General features: G+C 38.6%; 1 protein-coding gene across 1 annotated transcript in view; it reads left to right on the top strand.

Moving 5' to 3' along the window:
* The window catches only part of LOC126253464 (uncharacterized), a 99,199-nt gene extending 85,295 nt beyond the window's left edge, over positions 1-13,904 (top strand). The window contains exons 17-18 of the mRNA XM_049954860.1: positions 2,592-3,512; positions 9,347-13,904. Of these exons, the coding sequence (XP_049810817.1) occupies positions 2,592-3,512; positions 9,347-9,469 (1,044 nt within the window). The 3' untranslated portion in view covers positions 9,470-13,904. The remainder of the gene's footprint in view (positions 1-2,591; positions 3,513-9,346) is intronic.
* The last annotated feature ends 4,260 nt before the right edge of the window (positions 13,905-18,164 follow it).

Raw genomic sequence — 18,164 nt, 5'->3', positions numbered from 1 at the left:
AATCTCCAGAAAGAAAAATATAACTGCATTAGGCCAAGTGACTGCAGTTGTCAAACTATTGCTCTGCCAAAGCTAATGAAAATGGAAAATGGAAGATAGGTACGCAGTAAAACTGAAGTGGTGATGTTGTCGGGCACAATTATTTGATGGCTGAAATATTTCATATCTTCCTGTAACAATAGTTTTCCAGGCATATCTTAAAAAATGACACCATTTGCTGCCACATAAAAACGGGAAAAAAATGTGTAGATTTTGGAACATGAAAACATTCCTGTTTAGGTAGTTATATGCATATTATATATTCTCTGTCTTATCTAATGCAGATTGAATGTATTACAAAATAAGAACTAGATGAGGCACTTCAGTACAGTCTCCATTTTCTCTCTGGTTCAGTATATTTGAGGTAAGAGATGGTATTTTGCTCTTCTCAGTGTCTGAAACTGTTGCAAACCAGCCAGCTAGCAGCTAAGCCTGTCTTCACAGAATGAAATTTAGTTTACTTTTTCTCACTGTTTATAAATGTAAATGTCTCATGCCTGCATTCCTGGTAGCTTACAAAACATCACTGCTTATACTGGTATAATCTACGACTCATTTTCAGTGTCGCATATATCTTAATACAATAAAATAATTTTGATAAGCATCGATAGTATGTGCTTGAAGTGAAACAATCTAATGCTTCACTAGTAAAGTTAGTGGCAACAGTTCTGAGCAATTTGAAAGTATTAGTGCCACTTCCAGCAGTAGACAAACAGTACTTATCATCTTAGTACATGAAATAACTGTTGCTGATTGTTTGTATGTAATGTGGCAATGGTTGTAGGACTGAGCTTGGAGTTCTTCGATTAGGGTTTTACTCTCAAATATACAGTCTGGAGCACCTGAAATGAACACAACCACCCAGCAATAACACCTCATTTTGATCTGATCAGCATCAACTTGTTGTGAACTACAGAGGACACTGAAAACATTGGTAGGCATCCTGATATGTAATCATTTAAAATTCCTCTACGATTCGCAGACAGTGGTGAGCTGAGCCCAAGCTGCACATGTCTTGCTCAATGGCATCCCAGGTGTGTTCAGTAGAATTGTGATCAGGAGACGTAGGGGAGCCACACAAGCCCCATCTTATTGGTAGTGTGTTCCTCAAATAGTTCTAGTTCTGAAACAATACGGGTGTGCTGATATAATGAATTTTCCTGCTGATGGAACAAGATGCCTGTTGGGGTACTGTTAGTGAACAAATGGGTGGTAATGATCCAACAGGTCCACGTTTCATTCATTCTTTGGGAAGAGATGAATGCAGGCATATACAGACACCGTGTCACAATGTGTAAGTATCCCAAACACGAGAATACCTCCTCTAGTTAGTCTGACCTGTGCCTTGTTGGCAAGCAAGATGCCTTGCCTCAAGTGCTTTTAGACGATTATGTAGTACCATGACTCATGACAAAAAGATGGTTCTGCTGGCATGGTTGTTCACAATTGATTTGGTATATTATTTTTTGCACTGTGGTCTGTTTATCCACTGTTGAATCTGCAATAGTTAAGTGACCCATGTCATCTTCATATTTATGGATCTATGCACTCTTCAGATTGTAGCCATATCAGCTGGTTTGTAATCTTCTTTTCATTGGTATCAATCTGCTATTTCAAGCAAAAAATTTGTTGAACACAGTGACCATTAAGCATCTAAAATTTCCTTTGTCAAAAAGCAGGTTTCGAAGGACCTGACTGACGTAAAATTGATCTCAAATGTATGTTGCAGCAGATATGAAGTACTAGTACTGTAGTGCTTATTCTAGTTTGTTGTAGTAACAAGGACAGACAGCAGCAGCTGTGGAGAACAATGGAGTCAGCATTTGTAAAAGAGTATAGATGTAATAGTGTAAACAAAACTCAGGAGACAAAAGCATGTGGGAGTGAAGGAATAAAGGATTGTGTGTTAGATAGTTTCATCCTGAGAGATGTATTGGGTTGCAATTCTTATAAATGATTGTATCGTCAATATTAAAAAATTTCAAGCATCAACATGTTACTGCCCATTGCAGTTGACTGTGGCAGGCAGTTTTCCTTGCATCAAAGTATTACAGTATTACAATGGTATCGAAAAGTTTCAGAGTCTTTCAGAGTGCGATATCTCTTGGTAGAGCACACGATTTATCTGTGATCGTGTGTGCTGATATTGCACGTCTTGCACTTTCTGCAATTGACTCTCACACTGATGGCCAATGCAAAATTGGAGGACATCAGTCATGTGACATGCCCCACTATTCAACTTACTTTGGCAATTGGCCCAATCTGTATGCAAAACAGCATTGTATCTCTAATTCAGTTGCTCATGAGTGTAATGCACTGTTAATCACTTGGGTTAATGTAGCCTAAACTGCAGCAGCCAGTGACTGACTGACAGGTGACACTAGAAGTCTGCTTTCACTTCTTTCAGTTTAAAACTTGTATAGAGAATGCTGTTAGTGATGTATAGTAATTAGAATGGCTTGTCAATGATTTTTGTGTTCACTAATTTGTGATGATCTGTTGCTGCTTATGTGATTGAGGAATTAACAATGTTGTTTTTTTTTTTCCTACAGGGACTAATAAACCAAACCATTTTCTTGTGTAAAATGTGCAAGAAAACATTTTCCAACAAGAATGACCTACAGGTTCACAACTTCATCAGTCATGAATCCAACCATAATTCTCAAAGATGTAGCCCTCTCACCATGACAGCAGTGAATGAGAACTTGTCGAGAACATCACCTGCAAGCAGTTTGAGGAACTGTAATGTGTTGTTCAGTGCTACAGGTGATAGTAATTTGTCAGATGGGTCACAGAATGTGCTTGGTACTGAACAGATGGGAACCACCTGTGTTGACACAAATGAACAAAGTACTCTGATTTCTCATAATAGTGATTCTTTTGGAACATCTAGTCCATTGGCAACTATTTATAATACCCAAGGACAATTTTTAAAACTGTGCAAAACAGGGGATGGTGAAAATCGCAGCATGCCGAAGGACTACAACTCACAGAATATACGTAGATTAGATGAAAACCGGACAGTGTTAACTCCTCATAATGTTCGAGGTTCATCAGTAAAAGAATCGTGTTCAGATTCGTATAGTGGTAGTAATTTGAAAGAAAGTGAGAGTTATGGGCTCAAAATGTCTACCACAAACAGAGGCGAAGCAAGCTCTGAAGTGAGAAATGAGAGTGGAGAAGTTAATGTGAGGTGGACAGAAAGTAGAACTATCTATGAACATTTAAAAGTTACACAAGATAATTGTGGTATCCAGTGCCAAAATAATGAAACTTCCATGGACTGTGGATATAATTTCAGTGAAAGTGCCATAAGCAGTTCTTGTGTGATGCAAAAAGACAAAGTGAACAGTAAAAGCAGACTGCTTAGTAATGAAACTGTTGAAAGTAGTGTAAGTGCTAACAATGTTGATAAGACACTGTGCTGTGATCTATGTGGAAAGTTACATTCATCCAGGGAGTCTTTGCAGAAGGTAAGTTCTGATTTTTATATGCAGCCATTAATTGAGTGAATATTATATTACATACAGGGTGAGGATAGGCACTGTTTTCATTGTTCCTTTTCTATATGTCTCATGACACACTAAAAAATGTTGAAAATACAGTAGAATCTCTCTAATCTGTCCCCCACAGGGAACACTTTATTTACCTGTAACATCACAATACAGTTCAGTACAACTTTAATTTTAACTGGAATACTTCTGAAATATTATTCCATGTTTAAACAGTAAAAAACCTCATAGCACCCAGATCCTGTCTAGTTGACCTTTTCAACCTACCACATCCTTCAAAACCTCCTATCAGCACTCCACAAAATCCAGAAATGAAACAATCCCAGAACACTGTTAACCTCTCCACCAAAATCCTCATCCCCACAGAAGTTTCAGTCCTTTCCAAAGTCCTCACATTCAGCCCTGCTCCCAGGTTTAACCATGTTGGACTTGTGAAAGACCTACTCTCCTTCTCCTGCTCCCTACTGTGGAAACACTTCTTTGCCACCTCCAACCAAAACCAGTACAATCCTTACATTGAACCCTGTCTGTCCCAGTTCATACCACCATCTGACCGACCCTCCCACACTCCTGCGTAACCATCCCCTGGTCACCTTCTAGGAATTATAACTTCCAACCTGTTTGCACCATCCTTTCCTAGTTCCCTCTGTAAGAACAACAGCCTTTCATCAGAAGAAAGGACTGCCCTATACAACCTAAAAATGGATCTGGACCAGATCGTCCTCTCAGCAGACAAAGGTTCCACCACCGTTGCGATTAAATGGAGTGACTATGTGGTGGAGGGCCTCTGCCAGCCATCAGACACCTCCTTCTGCAAGCTCCATCCCAGAAATTCAACATGACCTCCAGTCCGTGCTGAAATTCTTAGGCCTTTCCCAAAACCTCTCCCCTGAATCCACCTCCCTGCCCATCCCAACAACAGCCTGCACACCCACCTTCTACATGCTCCCCAAAATCCACAAACCTAACGATCCTAGTCACCCCATTGTCGCTGGTTACAGTGCCCCCACTGAAAGAATCTCGGCCCCTGTCAACAAACTGTCCAAAACCAAGGCTCCCGCGTTACAGATAACAACCACTTCCTGCACTGGCTCTCCACCGTCCCCACACCCTTACCTCCCAGGCCCGTACATGCCACTGTCGATGCAACCTCCTTATGCACTAACATCCCTCATGCCCATGGCTTTGCTGTCATTGAACACTACCTCTCCCAATGCTCTGCAGATTGCAAATCCACCACTTCAGTGATCGTACACCTAACCAACTTCATCCTAACCCATAACTACTTAACCTATGGAGGGAAGCTATACGTTTGTATTCATGGCACAGCCGTGGGCACCCGCATGGCACCCCGATAGGCCAACCTCTTCATGGGCCACCTAGAGAAAATGTTCCTAGCTTCCCAAAATCCTAACCCCTGGTCTGGTTCAGGTTTATTAATGATATCTTTATAATCTGGACCCAACACCTTCTCTCCCATCCACTTCACGTGGTCCTCCTCCACCCATTGTGCCGCCTTCCTAGATCTCGATCTCATCCTCTCATATGGCTCCATCCACACCTCAGACCACATTGAATCCATCAATCACCAACAGTACCTGCACTTTGACAGCTGCCATCCCTTCCACACTAAAATATCCCTCCCGTACAGCCAGGCCACCCATGGCAGATGCATCTGCAGTGAAGAGATCTCCCTTACTCAGTATGCTGAAGGCCTCACAATGACCTTCGCAGGCAGGCAATATCCTCCAGACCTAATCTAATATGCAAACAGATCTCCCGTGCCATATCCCCACACACACCTGATCCTCACATCCATCCCAAGAACCAACCACAAAGAAGCGCCCCCCCTTTCACCCAGTAACAACCAGGACTAGAATGACTGAACCATGTCTTTCGTCAGGGCTTTGATTATCTATCATCGTGCCCGGAAATGAGAGACATCCTATCAGAGATACTTCATCCCCTCCCAGAGTGGTGTTCCACCGCCCACCCAACTTCCACAAAATCCTAGTCCATCCCTACGCCACTCCCACACCCAGTCCACTCTTGTGGAAGACCCAAATGCAAGACCTGTCATATCCACCCCCCCCTGCACCTCCTACTCCAGTCCAGTCACAGGCTTATTCTATCCCATCAGAGGCCGAGCCACCTGTGAGAGCAGCCAGGTTATACACCAACTCTGCTGCAACCAGTGCACAGTGTTTTACGTTGGTATGACAACCAACCAGCTGTCAACCAGAATGAATGGCCACCGTCAATCTGTTGTAAAAAACAAGGCGGACCACCCAGTGGCACAACGTGCAGCAGAGTGTAACATGCAAGATTTCAGTGGTGTGCGGTGCCATCTTGTGCCCTAATCTGTGAAATGTGTGCATAGCCGTTTGCTACCTGTCCCCTCTACCTGCACTCCTGTCTGGTCCACGGACAGCTCACCTCTCTCCCATGAGCCACTAGACGCTTCCCGCAAACCCTCCCTGCCTCTTGTCTCTCTCCATCCGGTACTGCACCCCACTGTGCACCAACGCCTCACTCCAGTGCACCCACCACGGGCCAGGAAAGAAGTGGATGAGCGTATGGCGTCAGTGGCCGGGAGTTCCCAGTCGAGTAGTTCGGCCGCCAAGTGCAGGTCTTATTGAGTGCGACGCCACATTGGGCGACCTGCTCGTCAACAGTGGGGATGAAATGGTGATGAGGTCAGCACAACACCCAGTCCCTGAGGGTAGAAAATCTTCCCCAGCTGGGAATCGAACCCTGGCCCCCATGCGTGTCAGTCCAGCGCGCTGATCATTCAGCCAATGAGGCGGATGCCAGGAAAGAGCTGGCAGTCAACTGAGCACAATGTAGGGAGACAGGTGTGTGTGTGTGTGTGTGGGGGGGGGGGGGGCATGCTTGTTTCTCCTAGAGCCTGAGAAAGGAATTTCATTCTGAAAGCTAGCAAAGCAAAGCTCTGTACCTTTTGTTTCTCTATTGATGACAAAGCACTTCTGCCTTTTGTAGAGTTATCTCCTTAATTCCTAAATAATTCTTTATTCTCAACCAGAACTTTTTTTATTATTAAACAAAAAGAAAACATAGACACACTAAAATATCTTACACGAAAGTATAATGTACAGCAGTACCTGAACTGTAAAATATGTCTGTATCATAAGGTAAGGTTTTGTTACTGTGCGTGAAAGTTTGACAATTGTGCATACATTGTTACTGGACTGATAAACAACTGATATGCAGTTGACTGATTAAAACATGAGAAGTCACATGGGAAAAAAAAAATATTCTGTTCGTAAGCAGACAACCTTCATTTCACCACATTGTTCTTCCGTTTCCCATTTCACAAAATGTCTATTGGTATAGACATGGAACTTTGTTTGATTTATTAAAGTGCTATGTCAAATGCATTTTTAGCATCAGTATGTGATATCTGAGCTGTAGGTTCATTGTGTTAGTTATCGTTGTCACCTTCCTCATTTCATCAGTTCTTAGAGTTATCTATGATTTGATTGTCAGTTAATTCTTCTTCCATTATGCTGTCAGTGTCAGCTGTGTTGATACACTCATTCATGTCACAGGACTCCAGTAAAGTTTGCAAAGCCCTTAAAATCACTGGAGTGTCTGCTTCTTGACTTTTATCACTTGTTGTGTGGGCTGTTTCATCTTGATTCTCTTGACTTTTCTTTTTGATGTTTTTATCTTTATTCTCATTCATTTTTGACCACAGTTTTCACCAGGATTTTTCAAGCATTGGTGCAGTCATTTCTTCCCAAGTTTCCAGATTACCTCTTTTTATATTTATTGAGTTCATCACTTGAAACAAGCTGCTGCCTTCTTGTGTCTTCTCTAAAATTTACCCAATGTATTTTCAAAGACATTGCCTCTTTAGCCACCCCTGGTCCATGGGTTGAATTAGAGATGTTACATTGGCAGGAATAAATAAAGCTTTTATTTCACCTGTATCAAGTTTTATCTTCACATGGACGATGGATGACATGTTGTATTGTTGCATAGCAGTATGACTCCCTCAGGGAGGGGTTTTTCTTTTTCTTCTTCTTCTTCTCCTCCTCCTCCTCCTCCTCCTCTCTCTCTCTCTCTCTCTCTCTCTCTCTCTCTCTCTCTCTTCTTTTTAAATGCAGGGATGAACTAATCATAAAATCACTCCTTAAAGAGGCTGGATTCCATCCATGTTGACTTTTGGTTACAATAACGTACTGGTAGTGATACCATTTGAATGTTTTTGAATGCCCCCCCCCCTCCCCCCTTTTGAGTAACAAACAACAGCATCTTGTGACTACTATTAGCATTACTACAGTCAGCAATAGTTCTTCTGTCTTTGGCAAGTTTTCCACCTGTTACAGAGTAATTTTGTGCAGCACGAGTTCTTGTAGGAAGCATCTGTAGTTCAAGCTAGATTCATCAGTATTTTGCACTTGGTCAGGCATCAGTTTAAGCTCTTTAACTAAGTTTTCAAATTTTGGAACAAAACAAGATATTTACAATTAATTGAGTGGGTCAAAAAATGTTTTTATTAGGTTTCTAAATGAAGTTTCAGCATGCTAATTTTATAATGGAGTGTATAGGACAGTATTCTCACTGAATGAGTTCATATTTTTTTCTGTACATAATCAGTTCATCGACATACTGTATTTTAAAATATTGCTTTAGTTGTGCTCCTGCATTAAGTGAATTGTAACAGACAATGTGATCCAAGCAAAACAGAGCAAAGTCTAAGTAGATTAATGGGACTTTAATTTCTTCTCAGAATCTTTCAAAAGAAAAGTATTTTCTGTACATTATTTTTGTAGGTTGTGAAAGATATAGATTAGCGGCCTGTGACTCAATGAGATGTATTCTGTGCAGGTAGATTGGGGATAATATGTACATAAATCACATAACATTTATAAAACTCGACAGTTAATCACTAAAAAGTGTTATCATTACAGCTGGTACTGCAGAAAAACTGGTCATGCAGCTCTCTCTCTGTCTATGAAGCACAGTTTTTGTGAATGATTTACTTTTGAATAAGTGGTTCCATAATACTGTTCTTTAACTTGATAGCAACAACAGGACAACATCTTATGTGTTGGGTAACTTCATAATATAAAGAAATTTGTGTTAGTTAATTAGTTTGCACCACATGTTTTGGCTTTAAAGCAACCATCAGATTTGCTACACCAATGACACAAGAGGATGCATGACCATAAACTGAATTAATTAATGGCTGTGTGTTCTTTGCGTCTCTGCTTTCAGATCTGATAATGCACATAAAGCCAAAACCAGTTTTCTGTGGAAGCAAAATGAAATGTGACAAAGACAATTCCAAGTTCCAAAGTGACCTCATTTTATTTTATTAGTTACCAGTTTAATGAGAAAATCAGTTTCAGGATTTCTGGTTCAAATGACAAAAGGCTGAGATATTTTTATATCATTCCTTTGTAGCTAATTCATACTGTTAGCCTAATTTATGGTGCTAATGTAGCAAAATCCCTTAGATTAATCTTCATCACAAGTGTAAGCTCTTCTTATACACGACAATACGTAACATTTCATCTAAATGATAGTTGTCCAGTTTAACAGTGATAAGTGAGTAGGAATTAAAAATAACAGCTCTGATGTGGAATTGCAGGAATTAAATAAGTATTTGTATGATGGTGTTAACAGTAGCTGATGAATTCATGACAGAGCAGTTTTTTAAACAGTTTATGGGTTACAATGACTAAGGTGTGATCAATTTTGTTGTAGATATTAAATAATTAAAGAAAATGTTGTTGTGAAAATAAGAATTATATTTTCTTTTACAGCATATTTTATCTCATACACAGATACGACCATTTGTGTGTGAATTCTGTGATGCGGGATTTACATCACAGCATCTTCTTAATGGTCATTTAGAGATGCACAAAAAAGCAACAGCGCACCTATAAGAAAAAGCAGTAATGTGATAGAGTAAGAAGAGAATGTATACAAGGCACTGGAAAGGAATTTCCAGTTTTACAAAGAGCTTTATTTTATACTAAAACCAGTTTACAGCATCTAACACATTATATGATAGCTGTCTTCAAAATTTTATGTATGTTACTGTTTTTTAAAAATTTATGCATTTCAAGTTCACAGCAGTAAATTAAATGTGTATAATGTTTCTGCGAAGTCAAAAACTTTGAGTAGACAGATAATTTGTTTATATGTACAGTAAAATGAGGAAAAACCAGTGTTCATTACCTTGTGATCAGATGCAACAGAAAATTAATTTATTGTAGATATTATCTTGTATTTTACAAACATTGTTCCTAACACAACAGAATGAAAAAAGAAATGAAGTGTATATCAACTTTTTCTGTATATGTACTGCCAGACAGCTAGATAACTGGTAGCCTTCTTTACCACATAAAGTACAACATTCGTATGTGAAATTTGGGGCCACTCTTTGTCATTATTAGTTGTTAATCGGATGTAATTATTTATAATTGTGTATTGAAAACAAAACATATTGCACTATCATCTTTCCATTTTCATGATAAATAAGATTGTGTGTGTCAAAGAGGAATGGGAGACCTGAACAATAACGAAAGAAAACATTTCACTAGGTGAAACAACAACTGAAGTTTAGAGCCCCATGAGGAAATTAATATTTCCTGCTGAAGGGGGTCAAGGGATAAAGGTGAACTCAAAGGATCAGTCCATAAGTGTGAAGTTATGGGTAGGGTGTTGTTCACTGTAATGCCTCCAAATCCATTTCTTTTACCATATAATTTCTATTGCCACAATCTTTCATTTATTTAGATTTATATACTGTAACATCAGGATTAAGTTTGTTCATGTGCACTGCTGTCAATACAAGTATTGTTACATATGCAAATGTAAGTCAAGCAAACTTTTCTGTTTGTGCCAGCATGTCTGGGAAATAGAGTGAGTTTATGGAAGATTCATCTTAAAATCATTTTTGTGGTATGAACCATCAGCAGTGTTATGTTTATCTTTTTTACTCTTTCTTTGTCATATTCCCTTCTCTCTCTCTCTCTCTCTCTCTCTCTCTCTCTCTCTCTCTCTCTCTCTCTCTCTCTCTCTCTCCCCCCCCCCCCCCCTCTCCCTCACCCTCTCTGCGTGTGTGCACTAGCCCCCTCGTGTGTGTCCACTGCCTACCATGACCTGTTTAAATTATCTTATGAACTGGCTTTTCTATTCACTTTAACATAAAAAATGGCTTGATTCTTCAAGTTTCATTACTTTTGTTGCACAGTATTTAGTAAATGGGGTTGTTTCAATCATTCTTGTTGGTGATAGGCATATTTTAAACTTCCATGATTGAAGGTATACAGAGCTTGTAAACAAGCATAGGTAAAAAGTAACTCTGAAGAGTAAAATTTAGAAACTTGCTTCTGCTTTCAAAAATACTTGTCTGTGTAACAATATGTAAACAAATTGGCATTAGTAAACAGGTAGTACTTTACTTCTTCATATGCTTCTGCATTGCTTTCATGGTCTGTCAAAGAGTATTTTTCTATCTCCTGATTATTGAGTGGCAGTACACAGTGATGTGTGAAAGCTTGGCAAAAATAAAAACTGGCAAATTTAATAAGCAAAATATTGAAAGATACTGTTTACTTTCATATTAATGAAAGCTGAACACGAGGGACGAAAGCATAAAGTGTGTCAGTGGTCGCAGTTCGTAACGAAGAGTTGCTCAGAACTCTGTCCAGTGAGAGCCAGGTGCAAAGGGAACCAGTTAAATGTAGTAGCATTACATCTCTTATCATTTCAAAATGTACAATTCTTTCGCTCTCTTCCACATCTTTCAGATATTTGTAATTAAAGAATCTGTAGCATATATTTAACTTCGTTTGCCAAACCACATGCCTTCAAATTTAGAGACACGACTACTTTATCAATTTAATTCAGATTTTAAGTGAGCGGTGTGTATATTGTAAAAGTGAATTGGAAGTGCTTGGTCTTAAAGTATGGCAATATTTAACTCTGCTCTGACATAGAAAACACTGTAACACAATTGTAAGCTGAAGAGGATGCACACTGGATGGCTCTCCATAGAGGTTTCGAAGTGAAGCATAGTTAAAACGTGCTCACATGTCATTTGTTAGGATAGTAAAAACATTTGTCCCCCAAAAATAGATGTTCTATTGCGTGGTGTATCACTGCTAAGACTTAGTGTATGAAAGAAATGGAAATACGTTTCCACAGACTGGTTGGATGACTTTTTATTCGCGGGTAGTCTGTAGCTTTCACATACATTGTTTTTCTGCTGCTGATAAATTGCATAATATTGTGTATGCTCTAAGTGAAGAGTTCACTTGTGCTGCACTAAACATTATTCTACTGCTTTGTGTTGTCACAGCAGATACTGCAGTTTTTCTTCTGGAAGAGATTCTTCACAAAGTTGCAGGAAAACTACCAGTATCTCGTAGCTAACCACACTTGGCTAATGTTTTCCTGTTGGGCATTTGTAACATGATCATTACAGTGATTATATGTATGATATATTATTTGCCCACCATATCATATTTTAGTACAGATGCTAAAGACTTCATTGTCTTGTGCTCGAACAAGCCTAATGACTTCTTTTGGCCATAATGTGTTCTTCCACTCCAAGTGTAGATGCTACAAATGAGGCAGTGATCATTTTACATTGATATTTTTAGTGATCTTAGTCAACAAAGGACTATCATTTTCGTAAAGTCTTTAGTGACTACCATTACTTGCAGAAAAGGCAAGTTACTGTCATATTGTTTTTTTTAAGCCAGTTGTTTTTGCACTTCGGTATATTGTCTGTGATTGAACGCTATAACACTGTGCACCAATCAACTGTAAAACTCAGTATTTTGTTAGTTTTTAGAAACTTCTAAAAATCTATAACACTGACTTTAGAACTTGCTGTTTCCTATCTTGCTGAAACAAAATGAAATACTACACTGTATTTTGGCACCAAGTCTACAGTTCCGTTCTGACGTTTTATGTATCAGAACTAGGAATACCAAAAGTTAATTTGATAATATTATAAGTTTCATAGTGTTCTTAAGGCAGCATGCATTTTTCTTGTAACTTTCTTCTTTGTTAGACACTAATAATTTTATTACTGTCCAGGCATACAAATAGGGGAAAACATCATTTTGAAAAGCATAACTTCATCTGTGACTACAATTACTTAATGTGCTCTATAGCAAGACAAAAAGTCATTCATTTAAAATTCAAGTTATTAATGTTGTGAACTTGCTGTGGTAAGTTTGCTTGATTTAACACCCAGCCTTCAGTTTTATGCCTATTTCTTTTAATTATGGACTGAGCTTACTTCCTGTGGTTCCAGGTGGTTGTTAAGTACCTTAATGAACAATGAGTACAACTGTAATTTGGATGTCCCACGAATTCATAAGTAAAATGAATTTGTACCACATTTACATTGAATTTTACCCACTTTGTGTATAATTGTTTGTACTAAATATGACAAATGTATGTATAATTTTTGTATAAATAATTATTCTGTATATAAAACATATTCAAGTGAATACCATAAGGAAGTTGTTGTGTAATTTATAACTTATATAGATATATAAATATTTTGTGCATATGTAACAAAAGAAAATGTGTTACACTGGTATTGCCAAATGAAATGCTCAGATGAAACTTTTTTGAGGACTGGTAGTTGAATAGGTAACCTCAATCCATGATCCCCTTCCCCATATTATACTAGCTACCAAAACTGCATTTAAAAGGCTGAAACTTGCTTCACTGGGTTTGTTTGTTTGAAAATATTGGTATTCAGTATTAACTTTGATATATGTATTCTCCTGTTAAATGTTGACATAGCCAGGCAAATTTGCAGTTTATAGACCTATATGTTTGTTGCAGAACTGCGAGGCAGTAACTGCCATCATTTTAAATTAAATGTTATGTGCTGAAAAGCAAATTATTCTTAACTACAAATTTTGTGTACAAATATTCCAGTAATGGTGCTCAGTACCACAAGACAGTTATTATATTGTGTGATATTTTAATGACTTTAGCAGGTTCTTAACCCTTCGTGAAAAAAGCGGACTACAGTGTGACATTTGAATGTTTTGTGAGGAGAATGTTTGAAAGACCTAATAACTGTGACAGCTTGTGTGAATAAATCTGAAAGTGTCTTTGTAAATGAGGTTCGTTGTCTTGAAGTCTGCTTTCTCAATCCTGTTGTGAGTAACTGAGTCCTGTGACTTACGGAATGCAGGAACTGCTTCCACAGTTCATCACTAACAGAGGTTTCTACCCATGTACAGCTGTGCAGTTCGTCCTTTAGTGTTGAACACAGCTATCTTTTATACAACCAAATCTGCAGATATGCAGTTTCAATAAATATTAATTTGAACCTAGTAATTACTTTTATTTTATTTCAGCCTATGTTCTTGGCGTGTATCATAAAAATGCTATCAGCCTGGCAGCAATCAATTAAATTGCAGTTATCCATAAGAGAATGGAGCAATTCTTATTTATAACTGAATACAAACAGTGAAGTAGCTATCAGTGCATCATATAGAATTATGACTTGTATGAAGCTTGTAGTTGTCAATTCATAAAACTAATCTTAAAAGCAGTGTTACTATTGTCCTTTATCCTACTTAAAAATGAAATACTTAAGTGACTGTCAGTATCAGGTTGTTCCAGCACAAGTAGCAGCACACAACATTCCAAGCACTTGTTAATCTCAAAAGTTGCATAAACAACATTGTCGTGTAGAGCTCACTCAAACTAACATGGCATCAGTGCAGAAACATGTTTTTTCAGGAGTGCTGGGCTGCTCTATCATGTTGTTGCTCACTTGACTGTCACCAGCCAATCTGCACACTTACTGTTCTCGTTGCTTTCCCTTTGCTACATAACATGGCGCTGCAGTCCTCATGCATTATAGGTGGGGAGGGGGGAAGTTCTTCCTAAGCAGACATTTGAAAATGGCATCAGTTCTGAATGCATAATGTTTTCATTAAGTCATAATTAATTATTTTCTTCCAAATAATTATCAACAGTTTTAAAGGACTTTTAAGTCTTGTTTTTGATATAATTTAAAAAAATCTGGCTAGAGGGAAGACTAGGCTCAATCTGAAACAGTTGTCCCCTCTGCTACTGCACTGTCTGTACGAGCACAGCCATGTTACTTTGTGTGCATGCTACTGGCTTTAGGAGACAGGAATATGACAGTTAACATACTATTTTAAATTAAAGTATGACTAAAATTGTGTAAAACTGGGCCTATTTTCTAAGATGTAATCTCACGAGGCCTCTTGCATTTTAATGGCTAAAATGGGTTGCACTCAGTGATTCCCGTTGTATGTGTTTGGTTTGGCAGGACAATTGAAGCATACAGTAACTTAACTACTTCTGCCACGGAATCACTGATGTGGTCTCATGTTCTGTCACACACTTGGAAAGGGTTTGATAATTTGGCAAACAGTCTCCATTGACTAAAAACCAATTGCTTAGTACTGTGGTCTGTTGTTATTACTCATGTTCATTTTAGAGGCAGCATCCCAATCAGCCAGTGAATTGAGTTTTGAGATTTGTAATTCATTAATGTCACCTGCACCAATCCTCCCAAGTTTTCCAGACTTGCTATAGAATACTCTAAACAAGCCAGCAGCCTCCTAACTTGACAACTAATGGGGTATAATCAAGAAGCAATTCCTCTACTATGCTGAATTTTGGTTAAGCACAGTGCAAAACAGTAGTGATAACCAAACTTACCTCTTCTCTCTAAGTAATTTAATTTGTTATAGGTTCACATGTATACTTACGTAATTGTTGTATCAGCCCTCAATATTTCCTTGTGGTTGGGTACCGCTCCTGCAGAGTTCGTAGGTGAGTTCCTCTTTCAGCAGGCAAGCCAGATTTCTTACACCATGACTGTATTAATAGGAAAAGTACCTTGTATTTTTTGTCACTCTACACCACCACTCCTGTACTTTTGTTTCACTATGAAGTCTGGTTGTGGGTGTGATAAATGAGTAAATAAAGTGCCAAATGGTTATTCAGCATTTATTAACCAAGTATTAAAAGATTCTGGGAATGAAAATTATGTAACTTCATGCAACAAAAGTACTTAGTAAACTATGTAAGTTAACATGGAACTTTACATTAAATACAGTGGTAGCCATCTTCACTCCTTGGCCATGAACGTTGCTGTGCAACTTATAGGAAGCAAAATACATATGGTCCTTGCTGAATGGCCACGAAAATATTACACACAGTAGCGTCTGCTAATCTGAAAGGTATGCCACATTAAAATCTGGCCAAGATATAAGCTTGCATTCCCAGTCCCTACGATGCTTTAAGGCATTTAATATACACAATACAAGTGTCTGGGCTAAGGTATACACAAACAAATCCTTATAATGAAAGAAATTGACATTTTATGTTGATGGGTAAGTACACAATTGACACATCTCCAAACTGTGATACTCACAATTTGACGAACACTGCTGAGTTGCATGGAGCATGTGTGCCAGTGACAGGGCACAGCTATTTCGACATATTGGTGAACTACACAGTTCCAGAGATGCCTCCTAACATCATTTTCCAACAGGATGGTGCCCACCCACCACCTTCCCACTACCATGGGGATGTTACCACATTCTCTGTGAGATGTTTTCTCAGCATTGAAATGGGAGGGGAGTCCCATTGCCCAGCCCCTTTGGTCTCCTGATGTGACTCTCCTGAACTTCAGTTCTGTGGGAGTTTACCAAGGACATAGTTTACAGAACAAGGGTTTGAGATCTAACCACAGTTTGTCATGCTTAAGAACAGGTGGTGAGAAGTGGAGGACCATTTGGTATCTGTCAAGCTACGAACAGTGTGCAATGTTGTACAAGTAAACTTATAAACCATAATATACTGAAATACAAATAAATGTCTCTGTATACCTCTAGCCCAGACACTTTGTATTTTAATAAGTCACTACCAGTTTGGAGGTAAAACTTAAACAGCCATGACATTGAACAAGCTGAAAATACACTTAATAAAATAACTAAAATGAGGAGTATTACATAAACTTTCAAACCCCGAGACAACCATACATATTCAGTTAATTAACAACAACAAATTGCTTAAACTAACTGCTTTAAAGAGGTATACCAAGACTTTCTGTCAATTACTGTAATCCAAAATTTTAAGTTCAACACAAGTCACCCATGTTAGCTCTTGCCCAGTATACGCCACCTTATAAATGAGCAATTCTCAACACCCACAGTGACAACTAGTTCTGTCGTACAGCTGATGCCAGAGCATCATTAGATGTGTTTGTAATCACTGTAACCAGTCTGGAGTATCGCCACCTGTGAGCACCATTGTAAGCCCCTTGTACAAAGAAGACCAAGAGTATGGAAAGAAATCGTGGGCCATGCAGACAAATCGAAGTTAAAGAGCTGAGAAGAGGGGATGCACCCGAAAAACAGTCTACAATTAAGAAGTCATATGAAGAGAACAGTTGGAATGTAATACTAGCGTTCCATATGTGATTTAGTGGAGTCCAAATGCCAAGGTTGACATAAAGATGTGTGGTTTCAAATATCCACAAACAGCATGCCATGCTGAATTCCAGGGCAGGTGAAAAGAAATGGCATTTGTTAGGTACCATCACAGTCAGTCTCACCACCAAGTGGAACAGGCATGGAACTCCATCCCACAAACTGACATCTGGCACCTGTACAACACAATGGATGTATGTTCATATGCTTGCACTCAACATTCTGGTAGTTGCACCAGTTATTAATGTACTAGCATTTCACATTTGCAATGGCCTATCTCCCACTTACATTGACCTATGATCTTGTAATGTTAATCACTTAAATATGTTACCTAAACAAATGTTTTCCTAAAATTTCATTACGCTATGTTTATTGTTTTTTAGTGTTTCATTGGTTTTTTTCCATCAGTGTATGATGACAAACAGATAGAAGACTTTGACAATGTTAAAACCTTTGGATTTCAGAGTGATGATAAATTCACCTTGTAGAGGCATACCAGAGGACTGGTGAAATGCCTAAACAAATCTTTATTTGCAATGCGGATGTTGCCAGGCATAGGTGATATATTAATAAAGAAGTTAGCATTCTTTGCCTACTTACATTCCATAATGTCAAACAGGATAATCATCTAGCAGAACTCATCAAGCCCAGCTAAAGTTTTCAAAGTGCAGAAACGTGTAATAGAAATATTTTTGGTGTGAACTCAAGAACATACTGCTGATGCCTGTTCAAGAACTGGAGATAGTAACTACTGAATTCCAGTAGAAGCAGAATCTTTACGTTCAGGCACCAAACTGTAACAAGTTAGAGGTAGTTGTGGAGAAACCAGAGTGAAAAATGAACAGTTTTTTTCTTGTCACGATAGGTTCGAGTCCTCCTGGGGCGTATAAGATCCATAGATAGTTTGAGAGAAAAGTACGTTGTGTGGGAGAGCTGCAGACAAACCAATGATGATTATACAATGGTTCTCTATTAATTTATTGAGCTTAGGCAGTCTTCAGAGTGTACCCTAATTTCTGGTGTGACCTGGAGTTCCCTTATAATATACTGGCATTGTAGCCGCAGACGATGATGAAAGGAATGCACTTGCTGGTCATGATAAGAACTCTGTGCTGCCATC

Source organism: Schistocerca nitens, chromosome 1, assembly GCF_023898315.1.
Source record: "Schistocerca nitens isolate TAMUIC-IGC-003100 chromosome 1, iqSchNite1.1, whole genome shotgun sequence".
Classification (NCBI taxonomy): domain Eukaryota; kingdom Metazoa; phylum Arthropoda; class Insecta; order Orthoptera; family Acrididae; genus Schistocerca; species Schistocerca nitens.
The sequence above is the reverse complement of the archived record's forward strand: the minus strand, read 5'-3'. Positions and strand labels throughout refer to the sequence as shown.